Genomic DNA, 21537 nt, shown 5'->3' on the forward strand with positions numbered 1-21537 from the left:
ACATTTTCAACCTTTCTCTCTCTTTGTCTGTAGTCCCCACATGCTTTAAAACATCCACCATTGTGCCTGTTCCAAAGCAATCAAAAATAATTTGCTTAAATGACTGGTGTCCTGTTGCTCTGACCCCCATCATCAGCAAATGCTTTGAGAGACTAATCAGAGATTACATCTGCTCTGTGCTGCCTCTCTCTCTTGACCCATTGCAGTTTGCTTACCACAACAACCGCTCCACTGATGATGCCATTGCATCTACAATACACACTGCTCTCTCCCACCTGGAAAAAAAGAACACTTATGTGAGAATGCTGTTTGTAGACTACAGCTCAGCATTCAACACCATAGTGCCCTCCAAGCTAGATGAGAAACTCCGGGCTCTGGGCTTAAACAGCTCGCTGTGCAGCTGGATCCTGGACTTCCTGTCAAGCAGACGCCAGGTGGTTAGAATAGGCAGCAACATCTCCTCATCACTGACCCTCAACACTGGAGCCCCACAGGGCTGTGTTCTCAGCCCACTACTGTATTCCTTGTACACACATGACTGTGTGGCAACACACAGCTCCAATGTCATCATTAAGTTTGCTGATGACACGACGGTGGTAGGTCTGATCACTGACAATGATGAAACAGCCTACAAAGAGGAGGTACACACTCTGACACACTGGTGTCAGGAGCACAACCTCTCCCTCAACGTCAGTAAGACAAAGGAGCTTGTGGTGGACTTCAGAAGAAAAGACAGAGAACACAGTCCCATCACCATTAATGGAGCACCAGTGAAGAGAGTCAGCAGCTTCAAGTTCCTGGGGGTCCACATCACTGAGGAACTCACATGGTCCATCCACACTGAAGTCGTTGTGAAGAAGGCTCATCAGCGCCTCTTCTTCCTGAGACGGCTGAGGAAGTTTGGAATGAACCGCCACATCCTCACACGGTTCTACACCTGCACTGTAGAGAGCATCCTGACTGGCTGCATCTCCGCCTGGTACGGCAATAGCACCGCCCACAACCGCAAAGCACTGCAAAGGGTGGTGCGAACTGCCAGACACATCATCGGAGGTGAGCTTCCCTCCCTCCAGGAAATATATACAAGGCGGTGTGTGAAAAAAGCTCGGAGGATCATCAGAGACTCCAGCCACCCGAGCCATGGGCTGTTCTCACTGCTTCCATCATGTAGGCGGTATCGCAGCATCAGGACCCGCACCAGCCAACTCCATGACAGCTTCTTCCCCCAAGCAATCAGACTTCTGAACTCTTGATCTCCCACGAACAAAATACATCAGCACTGCACTTTATTACCCTTACTTTATTACCCTTACTCTTATATCTCACACCGGACTGTCATAAATTATATTATTATTATATTATATTCTCTCTTAACAACTGACTATCAACCGACAGCCTGAATGTCAATACAGTACAATACTGTACATTCTATATTTACTACTATATATACTTTTTTATATATTTTTATTTTTTATTTTTATTGAATAATGTGTATCTATATAGTGCGCATTATATACTGTACAGTGTATGTTATTATTTGTATACTGTTGAGTGTAATTATGTGTATATCAGATGTTTAAATTGTGCTGTGTTAATTTGATGTTATTGTAAATTGGTATATGTCTCATCACTGTCACGACTGCTATGTTGATCGGAACTGCACCCAAGAATTTCACACACCATTGCACTTGTGTATATGGCTGTGTGACAATAAAGTGATTTGATTTGATTTGATCAACTGGAGTCGTGTGGATTACTTTTATGCTGCCTAATTTTGCCTTTTGGACTGTCAAACAGCCAGCAGCCTGATGGCACCTATTTACATTGATTGTATGGACAAACTGAGCTGAAATCTGCTTATAAAAATCTTCACTTTGGTTCTGCTGAAGAAGTAAAGTAATACACATCTGGGATGGCTTAAAGGTAAGTAAATCATGAGAGGATTTTCATTTTTGGGTGAACTCCCCCTTTAATGAGTCTTAGTTTAAAAGGATTTTAAACAGGTGTGGCTTTACTGTAAATGTTTTTTCCCCTAAGTTACAATTATTATTACTACAACAGTCTCTCTGGATCAGTCCTATGCTCAAGGGCACATTCGTGAATGTTTACAGATTGCTACTTGCAAGGTTTGAACCCACAACATTTCACTTACGACCCCATATACACTCAGGGTCAGTGCTGTGCGCATATATAGATGAACAAGACAGTTCCAAAAGGGCAAGAGAGAGATCCCCGCTTTCATTTAGATTTATCAGATCAACACTTTCTAACCAAACTATTCTCTTTCGTTCTAGCCACCCTCTCCCCCACTCTTAAGGTTGTTTTACATGGCACGTGGTAACTGCAAGTTCCAAATTCATTTTCACTGGGAGAAAGGCAGCTGAACATAGTTCACTATTCCCTAGTGCAAACAGACCTGTACTAGGGAATAGTGAATGAATGAAAGAATAAGTGATTTCAGACCCAGCAAATGTCTGCCCATCAATCATTTATTTAGGCTGAGTTCTCTTCATGGTTAAATTATTTAACAGAGAACTAATATATTTATGAATAAAAATAAAATATTATTGTGTTATTGTTGTTAGTTGTATTATCTAGCCCAAGGGTCTTCAACAGGGGGTGGCACAGGGGGTCTGCAAATTACTGTTTGATCCACCACCGACACTTGTAATAATCACTCGCACGCGACAGTACCGCCGCTCCTTATACGCATATTACGCAGTCTGTGTAGGGCACCAACTCCCTAAGGGGGGCACCAGAAATTCCACCGGCTGCCCTTACTCGCATGTTAAATGTTATACAAGGACCCTATAGTAGTCGTGGAACACAGACGATTGATTCGCGCTCGCACGTCCCTGGCAAGAGAGGAGTATGTATTTTAGTCCATCCACATTCTGAAGCCCCTCGAACCTGCATGCCAAATCTTCCTCTTGCAGTAATCCTTCCTCATATTCATGCATCCCGTTTTATTTTGTTATGAACTAAATGGAATGCCAAACATTGTTAAAGTTTGACAAAATTAGCCCATCGCCCATGCTCATTACGAGCCGCTCATGACGCAATGCATATCAGGATAAGCAGCACTGCAGTAGAGAGTTGAGTAAGTAAACACGTCTGCTTTGCGTTTTTCACGGTGTGCAAATGTCAGCCTACAGTTTCTTGTATTATTAGTTGCTTTTTGCTTTCAGAACAATATCCTATACTTACTTAATATACAGTATAGACCTATGTATATGTAATATGTCTAAATATATAGTTACCGCTGAGATTATCAAGCTGCCATAGGCTACACTGAGGGTGACTGTCAAATCAACATATTTAAAGGTGCATACAGTCATTTTGTCCTCATTACAAAGTGTTCCTCCTACAGAAATTAACTGTAATTTTGAAACGTATGTACAGTATAAAATCACTAACATGAGATGAAGACTCCAGGTATAGGCCTATCAGTAACCTTATAAAAGTTTTTTATTCTGCATGGACAGTCTGTCTTTCTGTTTGTCTGTCTGTCTATCTGACTAATTTTTTTTTTTTTTTTTTTTTGGAGAGGGTGTGGCACAGTGATTAAAAAGGAAAATTAAAAATAGCACTTCATGTCAAAAAGGTTGCAGACTTCTGCTATACTTAATTTAATGATTATTTTAATGGCTTTGCAATGTAAACATCATGAAATATGTACATACAATAATATGGTACCATGCACGTTTTTATAGGCATAAAATGCAACACTCAATTTTCAGACAATATGCAATGGGGATCCCTGCTCCGTCTCTCTGCATACCAAGGGGTCCTTGGCATGAAAATGGTTGAAGACCTCTGATCTAGCCTATCACTTGAATGTAGGCCAATAGCCTAAAACTGTATTTTACCTTTCAAGTGGGTCATTTCATTGCTGCGACAGTATCTGATGCTGTGGGAGCTCCTCCCAGGGGTGGTGACCTTAAAACCCTATCCCATCATTCCAGTTTGATTGGCTGGTGACTCTTCACACTCTACCCTATGCTTGCGTCATCGTGTGCATATAAGCCGGATCCCAGTGCCATACCATCACAATTTTCCTCTTTCAGGGTCACGTAGATGTCTCTCATGCTCTAGAACCCTAATATATGATATTAGGCGCATACCATATTTCCCCCTGAAATGGGACAAAGCATTCTCTGAGGCTGAGTTGCTTGAAGTACTCGCTTGAGGAAAAAAAGGGAGAAAGGTGTGTCACCGCACCTTTAAGCTTTGCCACTGGTGCTGTTCTTTCCAGAGCTGCACATTATGACTTGACGTTCTCCCTGTTCAGTTAGAGTTCAGGTCACTGGGGCAGTTGCCTTTGCGGTGCTTCTTAAAAACCACAAATTGGCATTTCTGCCACAAAGATCTCTTTCCAGGAATTTGGCAGGTCTATGGTCGGCCTGGTGTCAGTGGAATGACACCCTTAGCTAAAAATTGTCAGGAATTTACTTCTTGCTTTTCCCGCCATTCTGAGCCATTCCCTTTCACACAGGACATTTTCACCCTGATTTTTCTGTTGTTGACACCATGCTAGAAGACTACTCTGCTTTCTGCAGGAGCGTTGGATGCAGGACTCTGAGGGCTTGTCTGTAGACAAACACATTTTTGCTTAGTGAAAGACAGCTCAGACATTTTCTCCCTACTACCATTCCAAAGCGCTGGTGTTAAACATGCTTATGGTTTCCCAGTTTGAGCCATTAGAGGTGGTAAGCTTATGAATACTAACTTCGAAGACTGTGCTGCTATTCGCTTTGGCACCAGTCAAACATGTTGTGGACCAACAGGACCTTTCGGTCAGTAACTCCTCTAAAGAGTTCGGACCGGGCTTGTCAAAGGCCAGTTTCAAGACCTGAGAGGGTTATGTGCCCAAAATGCTGGCAACTCCCCTAAAGTCTCAGGTTGTTACCCTCCAAGCATTCTCTCCACTTACCTTGAGTTGGATGAGGCTAAGAGACTGCATATGCTCTGCCCTTAGTACATTGACCAAATAAGTCAGTTCAGGGTGTCTAAGCAACACTTTGTTTGCTTTGGAGGCCCATTAACAGGGTTTAGGCATTTCCAGGCAAATCATTTCCCACTGGGTCATTGATGCAATTGCGCTCATTTATGATTAGCAAGGCATACAGTGTCCCATGGATGTTAAGGCTCATTCCACTGGGCATGGGCAAAAGGCATGTCATTATCAAATCAAATCAAATCACTTTATTGTCACACAGCCATATACACAAGTGCAATGGTGTGTGAAATTCTTGGGTGCAGTTCCGATCAACATAGCAGTCATGACAGTGATGAGACATATACCAATTTACAATAACATCAGATTAACACAACACAAATTAAACATCTGTTATACACATAATTACACTCAACAGTATACAAATAATAACATACACTGTACAGTACAGTATACAATACACACTATATAGATACACATTATTCAATAAAAATAAAAAATAAAAATATATAAAAAGTATATATATATATAGAATGTACAGTATTGTACTGTATTGACATTCAGGCTGTCGGTTGATAGTCAGTTGTTAAGAGGGAACATAATATAATAATAATAATATAATTTATGACAGTCCGGTGTGAGATATAAGAGTAAGGGTAATAAAGTGCAGTGCTGATGTATTTTGATCGTGGGAGATCAAGAGTTCAAAAGTCTGATTGCTTGGGGGAAGAAGCTATCGTGGAGTTGGCTGGTGCGGGTCCTGATGCTGCGATACCGCCTACATGATGGAAGCAGTGAGAACAGCCCATGGCTCGGGTGGCTGGAGTCTCTGATGATCCTCCGAGCTTTTTTCACACACCGCCTTGTATATATTTCCTGGAGGGAGGGAAGCTCACCTCCGATGATGTGTCTGGCAGTTCGCACCACCCTTTGCAGTGCTTTGCGGTTGTGGGAGGTGCTATTGCCGTACCAGGCGGAGATACAGCCAGTCAGGATGCTCTCCACAGTGCAGGTGTAGAACCGTGTGAGGATGTGGCGGTTCATTCCAAACTTCCTCAGCCATCTCAGGAAGAAGAGGCGCTGATGAGCCTTCTTCACAACGACTTCAGTGTGGATGGACCATGTGAGTTCCTCTGTGATGTGGACACCCAGGAACTTGAAGCTGCTGACTCTCTCCACTGGTGCTCCATTGATGGTGATGGGACTGTGTTCTCTGTCTTTTCTTCTGAAGTCCACCACAAGCTCCTTTGTCTTACTGACATTGAGGGAGAGGTTGTGCTCCTGACACCAGTGTGTCAGAGTGTGTACCTCCTCTTTGTAGGCTGTTTCATCATTGTCAGTGATCAGACCTACCACTGTCGTGTCATCAGCAAACTTAATGATGGCATTGGAGCTATGTGTTTCCACACAGTCATGTGTGTACAAGGAATACAGTAGTGGGCTGAGAACACAGCCCTGTGGGGCTCCAGTGTTGAGGGTCAGTGATGAGGAGATGTTGCTGCCTATTCTAACCACCTGGCGTCTGCTTGACAGGAAGTCCAGGATCCAGCTGCACAGCGAGCTGTTTAAGCCCAGAGCCCGGAGTTTCTCATCTAGCTTGGAGGGCACTATGGTGTTGAATGCTGAGCTGTAGTCTACAAACAGCATTCTCACATAAGTGTTCTTTTTTTCCATGTGGGAGAGAGTAGTGTGTATTGTAGATACAATGGCATCATCAGTGGAGCAGTTGTTGTGGTAAGCAAACTGCAGCGGGTCAAGAGAGAGTGGCAATACAGAGCAGATGTAATCTCTGATTAGTCTCTCAAAACATTTGCTGATGATGGGGGTCAGAGCAACAGGACACCAGTCATTTAAACAAGTTATTTTTGATTGTTTTGGAACAGGCACAATGGTGGATGTTTTAAAGCATGTGGGGACTACAGACAAAGAGAGGGAAAGGTTGAAAATGTCCGTAAAAACACCAGCCAGCTGCTTTGCGCACGCTCTGATGACGCAGCCTGGAATGCCGTCTGGGCCAGCGGCTTTGCGGATATTCACCCGTCGGAAGGATCATGTTACATCCGCTACAGAGATGGAGAGTGAACTAACCTCTGTAGCTTCAGCCGCGAGAGCTCTCTCCGCAAGGGCGGTGTTATTTCCCTCGAAACGAGCATAAAAATTATTTAGCTCATCCAGTAGAGAGGCAGCGGTGTTCATGGCGGAGTTTTTATTCCCTTTAAAGTCCGTGATGATGTTAATTCCCTGCCACATGCTTCTAGAGTTGGTGGTGTTAAACTGCTTAGGTTAAAAATATGCTATCAGCGTAAAGCTCGATGTCGTCATCAGAGGCGGACCGGAACATCTCCCAGTCCGTGTGATCAAAACAGTCTTGTAGCGTAGAATCTGATTGGTCCGACCAGCACTGGATCGTTCTGAGGGTGGGTGCTTCCTGTTTCAATTTCTGCCTGTAAGCGGGCAGAAGCAGAATGGAAGAGTGGTCCGATTTGCCAAATGGTGGGCGGGGGAGGGATTTGTAGCCATTACGGAATGGAGAGTAGCAATGGTCCAAAACCCGGTCCCCTCGTGTGTTGAAACTAATGTGCTGGTGATATTTTGGTGCGACTGATTTTAAACTGGCTTTATTAAAGTCCCCGGTCACAATGAACATGGCCTCAGGGTGCGCGGTTTCCTGCTCACTTATACTCCCATACAGTTCCTTGAGTGCCCGGTCTGTGTCGGCTTGTGGGGGGATGTACACAGCAGTGATAATGACCGCTGTGAATTCCCTCGGTAGCCAGAATGGTCAACACAGAAGCATAAGAAATTCCAGATCAGGAGAGCAGAAAGACTTGATAGAATGTACGTTCCTCTGATCACAGCAGGATTTGTTGATCATAAAACATACACCACCACCTCTACTTTTACCTGAGAGGTCTTTCGCTCTGTCCGCTCGGTGCACGGAGAACCCCACGGGTTCAATGGCTGAGTCTGGAATCTCCGCAGACATCCAAGTTTCTGTTAGGCAGATAATGCAGCAGTCCCTTGTATCTCGTTGGAAAGAGATCCGCGCTTTCAGCTCGCAGAGCTTGTTATCCAGAGACTGAACATTTGCCAGTAGAATAGTGGGTAGCGGGGGTCGATTTGCGCGGCGTCTTACTCTGATGAGAACGCCGGCTCTGTTTCCCCTTTTCCTCCTGCGTTTCCGCGGCCGTGCTGCCCAGACAAAGGGCTCCGCTTGCGTGTTTGTAAACAGCGGGTCGGCATTGAGGAATGTGAAGTCCGGTTTACGGTGTGAGATTGCTGAACCAATGTCCAAAAGTGTTTGTCTGTCGTAGACAATAAGGCAGACAACATCCAAGACAAAAAACATAAGAACTGTGAACAAAACAAACAAAACATTACTATGTTGTGTCGGAGCTCGCAACGCAGCAGCCATACTCGGTGCCATCTTGAGTCCGAATTAGAAGACATTTGTCTGGCTTCCAGTGTGGCTTCCCCTAAAACCTTTTCCATGTTTTATAACCTGAATATATCTCCTCTTCCTAGATTTTCACTGAGAAAGATGGCTGACTGTCCAATGTTCTCTGACCACTGTGTTAGTGTTGTTGAGCAGGGTGTTAGGTTAAAAACTGTGTTCTCTCTGTTGCCACTGAATGTGAATGTGAGCATGCAAGCAATGTGTAACACGCTTCAAATGGGCAAGGTGGATGCGGAAACTGGCTGAACAGTCGATATGAAAGTAATATTTAATTAAACAAAAAGACACCAAACACAAACACACACACAGCAGCTGTGTGTGGCTCTCTCTCTCCTGAACTGCCGCATCCGTCTTGGCCTTATCCCTCTCCTCGGCTGATTAGCCTGACTGGGGGCCGGCCGTGCGGACTCACAGGGCCGGCCCCACCCTCCTCCTCATCACACAATGTTTCACTGCTCTGTTGGCTAGTGTCATTGTACCAAAGCCATTGGCCAGGTGCTTGGCTGTCCTGCTCCCCTCAAAGAAACTTCCCACGAAGTGAGAAGATGTTTTAAGAAATGGACCACTGCCCTGTGTGGCTTGTGTCTCTGCCTTGGCAATGAGGCAATGGGGGTTTATTGTAATCCACATTCCTAACTATTTTTTAAAATGAAGGGGTGGTTATAGTAATGCCCTTTTACTACCCTGTTGGCTAGTGGTCATTGCCCTATCAGTAGCATGGCATTATGGTATACGGCTCCCACAGCTTCAGCTACTGACACAATGTTGAAGAGACCTTGATTACTGGTGTAACCTTGGTTCTGTGAAAGTTGGGTACAAGATGCTGCATAGTTGTGCTGCACTACTGATTTTTCTCTGTTGAGGAACTGAGAGATGCTCTGCCCTAACTTTAGACAGAAAATTCTGATGGTGTAGTGCTGGGCTCCATTTTATATGCCTGCAATGACGCAAGAAGAGGGTGGAGCGCCACGCGTCCCTAGCCAGTGAAACTGGCATGATGGTATAGGGTTTCAAGGTCACTGCCCCTAGGAGGAGCTCCCACAGTGTCAGCTACTGAAGCAATGTCTCATTCGTTCCTTTCAGTGAACTAAGGTTACACCAGTAACTGAGACGTTCTGGTGTACCACTAACAATGCATATTTTGGATGTCTCCCTTATTTCCCTGATACTTTTCTGGAGTACCACTAATACTACGTACAGTATTTTGGATGTCTCTCTTATTTCATACCCTCATTTCAGGTCATTGAACACTCTTCTAATTAGCTAATTAGTAGAATCAGCTGTATTAGATAAAGGAGACATACAAAATATGTAGTTGTGACAGCGGGGGCGTGGTCAAGCATCTCTCCGGAGAGAGAGAAAGCGGTAAGGGCGCTTACACCTGAGCTAAATTATGTCTAACACCTGTCTCTAATTTCAGTGAGCACGGGGAGAGCGGCATAAATAGAGCCACACAGCAGTTAGAAGGGAGAGAGAGCCTGGGCACGGACTGTAAAGCCTAAAGTTCTTAGTATTACAAAGTTGAGAATGTATTTTGTAGACTAGTTTGTGGCTGTTTTGTTTGGCTGAGTTATCCAACAACGAAAAGCCCTGACAGTGTGCATGTGCTGCAGTGAGGAAAATAAAAGCGCCTACCTGAACCAGGAAATCTGCTTCTCGCCTCCTCCTTCTACTGAGAAGTGCTACAGTAGTGTTAGTGGTACTCCAGGAAAGGATTGAGAAACACTAGCCTAAAATATTTAGAGTAATTGCCTCATGGACTCTTTTCACAGAATGTGATGTTGTGTTTCTGCATTATTTAGAAGTGTAAATCAAGCAAACTTTATTAAATGGAGTTTTATAAACTAGGTTCGGGAGGAGCAAGGTAATTTAATCTGACCAATCACATCACCAGAATAAGCATATATAAACAGCCGCTTACCTCTACATGGCATCGAGTCTTCCAGCATCCCTCCACCTCCCCTTTCTCCTCCTATCTATTTACTGGGGGGGGGGGTATTCGAACTCAGGTCGAGCCTCGAGCCCTTCACCCAGGACAGCAAGCTGCACACGTTTACACTATCCTCTAAGCAGGATTACATTAACTTGCGAACTACTGAATTACTATAAATATATTAATTACTTAGTGTAAAAATAACATTATACTTTGTGTTATGTTACCCTGGCATTAATTAAAATAACTAGTTTCCAGCAGGGTTTTGGGAGTAATGGAATACATGTAACGGGATTATGTATTTAAAATACAAAATATACGTAACTATATTCCACTACAGTTACAATTTAAATCATTGGTAATTAGAATACAGTTACATTTTGATTACTGAAGAGATTACTTTGCATTTTATTGTCATTTGTTTCATTTAATATTTAGTCGTTTCAGATGGAAAACATTTATACATATAAATGATGCGATCCAAAGTGCATTTGAACAGCAGTGAAACACTTTCTTATGATGTGTTACATTCATACGAGCAGACAGAGAAGTAAGTTTGAAGTAAATCTGTAGCAGAAGAAATAGAAATAAACCTTGTGTAAATTTTCAGCTTTATGCTAAGCTAAAATGCTATTTCTATCCATTTTACATGCACATGTTACCAGGCACGATCATAGTTTTTTATCAAGAAAATTCACGTTGGATCATAATTTCTTTTTTTTTTTTTTCTAGTAAGACCTTTGATGTTAGGGCAAATCTTGCTAATAATTTTTTTATTGTTTTCCTATAAAAATATCTAAAAGTCCTTAAAACAAGATCAATTAGATTGATCTTGTTTTAGAAACAACACTGCATAAGATATTTAGGTTTTTCAGAGAATGTATTTTTAACATGTGTATTTTGTCTTACTGTACTGGCAGAGTTTTTATAGTCAAAACAAGTGAAAAAATCTACCAGTGCTGAAGAAGTAATCCAAAGTATTTAGAATACGTTACTGACCTTTAGTAATCTAACGGAATATGTTACAAATTACATTTTACAGCATGTATTCTGTAATCTGTAGTGGAATACATTTCAAAAGTAACCCTCCCAACCCTGGTTACCAGTTCTGTGATTAGGTTTCTTACACAGCTGCTGAGGGAGTTACAGTAATTTTGGTATCTTTCTCTTATCTGACTGCCATAATGCACTGCTCTCTGCTTTTTAGAGAGGCTGTTTTAACCAAGTGCACCTTCAATAGAGGAGCACTCCCTTCTTTGTGTGTGTGTGGGGAGGGGACACAATATATGACATTTTATATGATATTCCATGCAATTAACAGGTCTCAAGAGCTCACTCAACATTATTAATGCAGTTTTAATGAGCATGTTTTACCCAGAATGGCATTTGGGTACGCACTGGCCCTGTATGGACTGAATGCTGTACTGTAAAGATTTGGGAAAACTGTCACAGAGACCTATGGGTAAGCAGTCTCCATAAATCTTTCAGAACAATGTGCACATTGAAAACTGAATAACCTCTTACACAAGCTAGATAAACGCAAAGGTAGTCTGAGGCTGGTTGGTGAGAAGAGCTGATGTAAAGCCTTAAAAACGGTAAAACAGTAATACAAATCCTGATGCTTCACAGCAAAACTTTTACATTTAGTCAATACTTTTAGCTGAAGATACTTACGGTGAAACTTAAAATATCAATGTATATGTTCATTTTAACATGGGCAGCCAGGGGTTAAAAGGGTCAGATCATATATTATTAATTTTTTTTTTTATTTCCCAGAGGTCAACTTATAACTTTAGTAAAGATTTAAGTGCCAAAAACCATAATTATTTATTCATTTATTTTTCCACCATCTCTGATCCTTAAGAGTAAATGGTTTTTTTGTGCTGTTGCACCTATAAGACTTCTACTGCTTCACATTTTAAATTAGTAACAGCACTTTGACCTTGTTCAGGCATGGGCTGTGGGTTTTTTTGTCATATCCAAAATATTTTTTTAACATAATGTTTTCTTTAACTCATTCTGCATTACATTTTGACAGAATCCCTAAATAATCTGCGAATAAATATGCCACACAAACTGTTATAATCAGGCTGAAACAATATACAACCTTATTAAAAATGAACTTCAGCCACTCTTTTATAATATTGTCTTCAGAAGGATATGCAAAGCAACAGGAGCTATAACCAGTCAGGAACAGCACAAGATTTGACAAATGCTCCCACATTTAACCCTTTTCATTAGTCATTTTGGTAACACTTTACAATACGGTTCCATCTGTTAACATCAGTTCACAACATTAGTTAACATGAACTTACAATGAATAATACTTATTAAGCATGTTGAATATTAATTTCAACATATACTAATACATTTTTAAAATCAAAGTTGTATATGTTAACATTAGTTAATGCACTATGAACTAACATGAACTTACAATGAATAATTGTATTTTTATTAACTAACATAAAGATTCATAAATGCTGTAAAAATTATATTGTTAATTGTTTGTTCATGATTCGTAATGCATTAACCAATGGTAATGAATGGAACCTTATGGTAAGGTGTTTCCGTTATTTTTGTGTTTAGGAATATTAAACGTCACCATTACCTCACCACGTCTGGGCTGGCACGTGGACCTGTCATGCATTGATTTGTCTGACATCAGAAAGTTACTGAAGTTCAGAGTAAGTTCTTCTTGCAGCTACATTTCAATAAATGCCCTTTTTGGACTGTGCATGACGTTTTGAGTTCGGAAAGTTCCTGTGTGTCTTTATAGTAAACCAACCTCGTCTGCTTCAATAGATCAAATAAAATGATTCCTTTAAGTGCTTGCTCAGGGGCTCAACTGTGGTTGCATATGAATCAACCCTTCTGGGGCTTGAATACGGTAGGCTCACAACCTTTCCAGCCCAGATCTATGAAACCGTACCCATACACTTTTCAACTTTAGTTTTCAAAGAACCAGTTACTTGCAAAACCCCCTCCCCTTAGTGTCTGAGCATGTGTGCGCCTGCACTATCTTTGCGGTACATCCCCCGGTTGCGCGGTGGAGCGCACTGAACATTACCGCGTCGCGCTACTGATTCGGCTGCGGTTTAGATTCCTCGCAAGTCACGGAGCGGTCTGACCTGTCCTGTTCATGTATCTTGCCCAACTTTCTTTTTCGTAGGAACTACGCGGCTCTTTCTGTTCTTATCAGTCAGCGGTAGAGTGAGCGAAAAGGGGTTTGAACTGTTGTCGGATCGCTATTGCTTATCACATTCTCAGTCGCCGTTACCATGCAAGTTCACATCGCCACCATCCTGATGTGCGGAGTGTCGGGTGAGTTATTCTGCATCAACTGTAGTTTTCCCTCATTCATTCTAGTGGGGAAAGCGGTCTTGATTTCACAATTTAATTGACACAAGTCAGATTTGACTGTGAACAGTTTAGGGGCCATTCACACCGAACGCGTTTTTGCGGACGCCTTTGACCGTCGCGCCTCGACTCGCCCACGTATTTTAGACGCCGTCTTAAGATAAAAAGAACTTTAACATTTAAATACGTGTCATTCTGTAATAACGCGTTAGCTCTGAACGGCCCCTTACACAGCAGTGACACGCTTAGAAGCTCGGTATATTTTTATTATTATTATTACCATTATTATTATTATTATTGTTATTATTATTATTACCATGTAAACTGCTTGCAATTTATTTTCATTGCTTTTCACAAATACCGATTAGCCTAGTTCTGTTGTTATCTTTTGAATTTTCAGCCATTAAACGATAACAAGTGTACTGTGATGACCTCTATGAACGCGCATGTGATGCCCCAAAGAGGCGCCTAAAGCCTAATGCCCAGTCTGATTACGTTTTGAAACACTGCCCTTCTACGCAGTCAGCGCTTTTTTTTTTTTTTTTTTTTTTTTTAATGCAACATTGCTTTTATGAGCGCCTATCCAGCTGAAATCTAATTTAAAAGATTCAAATAATGTTGCTTTTTTTTTTTTTTTTTTTTTTTTTTAATCTACCTTGGAGGCTAGGTTTATATCACTCACAAATAATGAATTCCATAACACGCTTTATTGACTATCTCATAATAATTACAACAACAAAATAATCACAGTTTATTTCTCATATTGATTGTCTCTGTGCTCTCCGATTTGTACCTCTTATGGTGGGAGATTTTCATTAGACGCACTCAAAAGCAGATAAAAGTCTATTTCTAGATCCAAGCATCACTTGTTACAAATGCAATGAAACTGTGGTCATCAAAGTGATCTCTTCTTCGATCCTGCCTAGATGAGCGATAAAGGTAAGAGAGCGAATAGAGCAGACAGTTGGGTGGTTTGCATATAGAACTGATGATATAAGAAAGCTATGCACTGTATCATGGCAGTAGCCTATGGATTTATTTAGGTTTGACCATATGCTGTAGAGAAGGCATTGAATAATGAATAAAATAAATAAATAAATAAAAAAGAATACAACACGGAATAACTTAAGACACTCAAAACATCTAAAGCAGCATGAGGATTTCTGATTTTCTCTTGTCAGGCCCAAGGGCGTTGAGGGGGGTTAAAGTATGAAGAATTTTCATGTTTCCATTGGGGGGGGAGGGGGTATCTACACCCCTGGTCAGCCTCTTCAAAGAGGAGTGTACCTTATTATAGTATCTCTCAAAAAATCTTAATTGAGATCTGATTAAGATCATTCTGCTCCAGCCCGATTTTATAATCATGTTGATTACTGTGACATACTGTTACAGACTTTTTCGACTCAAACAGTGAAACAATTTAAAAACTGCACATTTTTTTTTATTTATCAGCTTGATATTTTAATAGATATTTTAATAATACTGCTGCTCCATGGCAAATAGCCCTACTCTTTCAGCTCCCAAGTTTTTTGCAACACTATGGCAATTCTTCATGTTGACTGCAACTACTACTCAAAAAACTAATTCATTACCTTTACAATACTTAAAGTTTTTACAAGCAATTTAATGAAGTTACTTCTAATTAATTCAGTTTCAAATTTTATAAATTTACTAAGGTTTATTTAATTAATTGTCTTATTTTTGCTCAAATTGACTTGTTTTTTTATCGTTAGTATATGCCAGGTGAACAGCTGTAAGGACAATGAAACTATTGCACTGTCAGTTTGACAGCAACTGCTTATAGAGCTAAGCAGCATTCAGATCAAACATCATTTGAAAGTGTAAGTCCATCCTCATCCAAAGCACAAGCACCAGTCTTCAACACAATGGTAACCCCCAAACTCCAGCCAAAAAAAAATTACTTTTAAAAATGATAAAACAGAACAGTAAACATGAACAAAGCTCATCCTGTTCTTATCTTGCTCAAAAATGTATAAAATAACACTTAGTTTCAACATTTGTTCACACCGACCAGTCCCCTGCAAAGCATGCTGGGAAATGGAAATCCCCTGGCCAGTTTCATCAATGCTACAAAAAATATTCATGTAGACTTTACTCAAATGGATTAAGTAAGCTTAAATTGTACAAATGTAATTGAATTTAACGTAATTAATTTAAGACTAAATGTTCTAGAATTGTGTTGCTTTAATTCATTTTAATTAAGTGAACAACCTGCAAATGCAAATTTAATGTACAGTTGGGCTGTTTATTCATAGACCTATAGGGTGCCTTGAGAATGACTCACCGTAATTTCAACAGTCATACAGAACAATACTGATGAAATATTGAGCGGAGAATAATAAGAAGTTTCTAAGGTTTTTATCAGTCATGAGAACAGTTTCAGTGTATAGCTATTGCTCAGGGCTATTTGTTAATTCTTAGAGCGGTCATTTTCAGCATACTTTATTGTGTTTCAAGGTGATTTGTATAACCACAGAGACATGGTACTGAAAGAAATTAAGTGGTGGGTAAAAAATCCTACTGTTTGATGTATTATATGCATACATGCATCAACACGTGTAGGCTACTGTTATTTACCTTTCGTTGTCATTTTCTTGATCATGCTTGAAATTAGTCTGACATTATGACAAATGCTCTTATGCAGAGGCCATCAGTCGTACTGGTCAAAATAGAGTTTAACCTGCAGTTCCTTTTCATTCAAACTGATTAATTTGATTAATCGGTACATTCTATAATTTCACACTTTTTGCATTATGAAACGCTACAATGCATTTCTCTTGGGCATTTATTACATTGACTTTTAAGCAGAACATTAAAAGACTCTTTCAACATAACAATGTTTTTGAGTATTGCTCAAAATGTGTCTACAGTTTACTATATTTGAGCCTTATGGAGCAATAATAACAGTAATAGGAAAGGTATACATGCCTCAAAGCCCTAGAAACAGTACACATGAAATAGAACTGTGGCAACAATGTATCCTGAGACTGAATATAATGCTCAGTTTCTTTCTTTTCACTTGTCTCTGTCTCTTCTGAAGTGGTGCTGACCATGTTTAATGTATCAGAGGATCGGGCACACTGCCCGCTGGGCTACTTCCCCTGTGGTAACCTCAGCACCTGCCTTCCTCAGCTGCTACACTGCAATGGCATGGATGACTGTGGGAATCAGGCAGACGAGGAGAACTGTGGTTAGTTCAGGTTCCTCCATCTCTCTCTTGAGTCTTTCCCCAGACTTCCTCCGTTTTTCTCTCTGGTTCTTCAGTGTTCTACTTTTCACTTGCTTTGTCTTTTACGTTGTCTCGTTTTTTGATGGATAGTCATAAAATATGCATATGAGCACTGACATAGGGAACACACATTATGAGCCAATGATAATATAGTTAGATTTGCTTTCTTGCTTTCTCTGTCTGCTTCTTTTCTCCACCCTTCTCTCTTTTTGCATTCTCTCTCTGTTAGGTGCAACAGAGTGCCAGTTGTGTTCACTCCCACTGCTAAATATTGTCTAATGATAATATTCAATCAAATTAACACAAAGCCCTGCTATCTATCTGTAATTCTCAGTTATACAAAGTGTTGTCATATTTCATTTTGCAGTTCATCAATCTCACAAAAAAAAAAAATAAATAAATAAATAAAAAAAAAATAGCAGTTAAACAGGATGGTTTAATGTGGGTTTAGAGCTCCAACCCCGAGCACAGAGGTATCAGCTGAGAGAGAACCACTGAAGAACCGATTAAGTTTTTTATGATCCTGCCACCTCAAAATCGAGGATTACTGCCTTGATAACGACTAACAGCCAATTATTTATTTACAAGAGAAAAACACAGTGCTGTTTGTCTTGGGAGGGGACACTGACTAAATGTGTTGTCATTTCTCATTGAGGCCTCAGTGATCAATTACTCGAGCATGTCACAATGTGTTACAGTAAAATAGTCTTAGAGCACCTATATTTTTGTGACCTGCTCCATCATTTAGAGTCCATTTGACCCAGAAACACATTGTGCTCTAAAGTAAAAGGAAAGTCTCAGCTTTCTAACAATACAATTATTATGTTTCTTCTTCAAACCATTTTTGAGATATCATAATTTAAATGTTGGCTGATATAATCATTTAAACGCTTTCCTTTTTAATTCAGTGCATAAAACTCAAAATGTGTTTCCGGGACAAAATGTCGCTAGAAATAGGGGTGCATGACATTAGTGGCTGATATATTGGTGGCCAGTTTCAAGCATTAGTGTGTGACCTAATATTATTATTTTATATTATTAAATAATTTTTTATTTATTATTAAATAAATAAAAGTATTATTTTTAATCATTATTATGTAAAAACATTTTTTCTTTTTTTCTGGGGCTTGTTTTGACATGCCATTCGTCCAAATTCTGTTCATGTTTCATGAAGTAATGAGTGAAAACATGACAAAAACATATATGTATGCTACTTAGGGGCAATCATTGCCATGTTTTCACTTATTATTTCGAAACAAGCCCAAACACAGAGTGAGGTTTGTGACTGAACTAATGTGCTTTTTGAAATTTCCAACGTTACAAAAAACTGTCACCGATGAGCACTGTGGCGTGCTTCTATAAGTTTGAGTGTGCGCATGTGACCACACACATAACACACACACACACACACAAACACACACATGTTGGTGCAGCTATCCTTATGAGGGCTCTCCATAGCCATAATGATTTTTATACTGTACGAACTATAGATTCTATCTGCTAACCCTACCCCTAAACTACACACACACACACACACACACACACACACACACACCTATTGCACTCAAGACACAGGTATAAATATTACACATACACAGATTTGTGTTTGCATTGTGTGTTTTGTTGTTTAATGTTTGTTACATGTTGTTAATTTAATATTCATTATTACATTTGTTTGAATTTATTCTCTCTCTGTTTAGTCATTTATCAGGTTTATCGTAAATATTCATATAAACGGACACGATAACATTTATTTCTCATTTACATTAGCATGCTGTACATCTGTAATATTGACACATTTCGTGTATACGTTACATCCGTCAAACCTTAAATAACAGCAGATAAGAGTTAATCAGATTATGAAGTCCAGATTCAAAGCTTTTAAACAACATCTATTTTTTTCTAATGAATCGTTTGTAATTAATTACCTAGCAGCATCAGTTTAAAGGGTTAAAAGGCAAAGAAGTAAAATTAACGTTTATCGGTATCGGCCCAGAATCTCGGTGCATGCCTAGTGACTCAAATTTTAATATATGAAACCCATTTACACTGTGTGAAAAACAGTACGTCTGATCCCACTATAAAGACAAAATTTTGTTTCCAAAACTTAATAACTGGCTTTTATTTGTCAGTGCACCAAAGCCAAATTACATAAATATTATCTGGATAATTTTTTTCAATCCAATTATAGAATATTAGAGAAACACTTTAAATTCAATTAAAACTTTCATTTGTATAGCACTTTTATAAATAAATATTGTTCCTAAGCAGCTTTAAAGAAGATAGTGGCATACAAATAAGCAAATTAACAGCACTGGCAATGAAAAGCTCCCTGGAATAATACAATGCAAATACAAACTATTTTTGAACATATGTACATTGTGTTTTGGCAAGAGAAGAACACTTAAACATTTTTTCCCCACAAAAATACATGCAGATTTGTTTTTATTTCTAATTATTAAAATACATTTTGTAAAAAAAATAAAATAAATAAAAAATAAAAAAAATCCACTGACACCCTTGATGGTTCCTTGGGGGTCTGCAGACCCCAGTTTGAAGACCTCTGCTCCAGAAATTAAGTAGGCAGTTTTGATAATGTCATTCTTGTCAGAAACATTGCATGTGTAGCCATTTGGCAACTCTCACCCGGTCTGTCATCACAACTGTATCAAGCTCAATCTTGAGTGTCAACATTTGTTCCCTCCAGCGTTACTCACCGTGTTTAACCTTGTCTTGCTCGCTTTTGCGTCCTTTGTATGCCGGAAAACGGGGGAAGATTAAAAGGCCCCGTGTCAGCAACAGACTGTAAAAGGTCAGGGTTAAGGGAAATGTCACAATGTACATAATATCTTAAGACAATTACTTAGCCTTGTGAGTTGAGCCAGGCAGAACAGGATAGACAGGAGGTGAAATATCCTGTAGCAACCTCTAATACTATACAAACCCCCAAGATTGGTATTTCGAGCATTTGAGATTCCACTCTTACCTTTCTTATCACATTCCCATTGTCACAACATAGTTATCAAAGCCTTTTCATAGCCAGAAAGGTCACTGTCTGATATCGGAGTTAACAGTAGGTACGAGGCCTGGCTCAGCATCTGGCATGAAGACTGATGATCTCGCTGTTGCTGTTCCTCTGAAAGTTGGATAAAGATGAAAGACCAGGTGAACTAAATGATAAGCTGTTCTTGAGCCCTTGAAAGATCTTAAAAGTATATTTTGTAACTAGAAAGAGAAGAAAAATTGCTTTTGAGATTTGACAGAAAATGAAGTTTTGGATAAACAGTTGAACCTCTATATAAAACTGAAGTAAGATGCGGGCCCACCCGCAGTCAATCTCATTCTCTCATTCCCTCTCTCATGTGGATGAAAGACATGGACATGACCACTTTTTGACTCGGGGTGATACCACATAGAAAGCCATTTGTCTTTTTTGCCATGAGCGCTTTGAACCTCAAGAGCTTTGTCAGATTGTACTATCCAAGTCCCTCAGGAACAGAGGGTCCATCAATGGGCTCATACAAATTTTGTCTTTGGTAATGGCACATAGCTTTGATTTAGCCTTGGCTTAATCTTAGCAACAGAATATATCACACTGTAGCTTAGACAATCATGCATAATGGTGGTGGTTCAGTTTGTTCAAAATCATCTTTTGTGTTGAATGAAAGCTCTTTCTCTCATTTCAGAGTGATTCAGTGGTGTCCAAAAGTGAGACCATAGTTTCTAATTTAACACAATTGATTTATATACTTGTCCCCTTTTTGCTTTAACTACAACATGAGCCATGTTGTCTCAGCATGACTTGAGAATGCTCCAAAAAGCATCTTCAACTTTTTTATTATTTAAAGGTTTAATTTTTTTAAAAACAGTTTTTAGATTTATGGACCCCACTGGATATATATTGACTTTTGTGTGACTTTTCTTGTTCTAGTAAACTTCCTTTAGCCCTTGTGAATTGTTTTCAACAATGTGATACAATGTGTTTGTTTTGTTATCTGGAGATCAGACTGGGACTGTGTTGTTTGGAGGTTGGATTATCCGTTAGTAATCCTGTGAATCTGAAATATCTCACAAGACTTTGCAATGCAGTTCTGATAATGAGTTTTACAGTATCAAATGAACAAAACATTAAATTCAGCTATTCAGCAGACTAACTTTTGTGTAGTCTCATAGGTTTATTTGGCTGCAAGTATGCCTTCAGGGTTCAGAAGCAGATTATGGTGAATGCAGCAATGAGCAACAAGTACGGCTAAACTAAGGGCAGCAGATAGAAATTATTGGGCCCGGTACAAACCATACAAAATGCTCCATCCATTTAATACAATGGCAGGTGATAAGGACTCAATTTAAAGGTTTATAAAAGACTCAAAATTATCATAAAGTATTGCATGCATCTTATGGATCATATTCCAAGTCTTCTGAAAATACACAATATGAATGAATGAACGTTACACCTAATTAGGGCTTTTCTGACACTACACTCAAAGCGCTTTACATAGTGAACAGGGGACTTTCCTCAACTACCACCAGTGTGCAGCATCCACCTGGATGATGCAACGGCAGCCATAGTGCGCCAGTACGCT

General features: G+C 39.8%; 1 protein-coding gene across 1 annotated transcript in view; it reads left to right on the forward strand.

Annotated features, from left to right (window-relative positions):
- The first annotated feature begins 13430 nt into the window (after positions 1–13430).
- The window catches only part of LOC127417563 (relaxin receptor 1-like), a 120406-nt gene continuing 112299 nt past the window's right edge, over positions 13431–21537 (forward strand). The window contains exons 1-2 of the mRNA XM_051657564.1: positions 13431–13668; positions 16766–16915. Of these exons, the coding sequence (XP_051513524.1) occupies positions 13626–13668; positions 16766–16915 (193 nt within the window). The 5' untranslated portion in view covers positions 13431–13625. The remainder of the gene's footprint in view (positions 13669–16765; positions 16916–21537) is intronic.

This window comes from Myxocyprinus asiaticus, chromosome 27 (genome assembly GCF_019703515.2).
Source record: "Myxocyprinus asiaticus isolate MX2 ecotype Aquarium Trade chromosome 27, UBuf_Myxa_2, whole genome shotgun sequence".
Taxonomy (NCBI): domain Eukaryota; kingdom Metazoa; phylum Chordata; class Actinopteri; order Cypriniformes; family Catostomidae; genus Myxocyprinus; species Myxocyprinus asiaticus.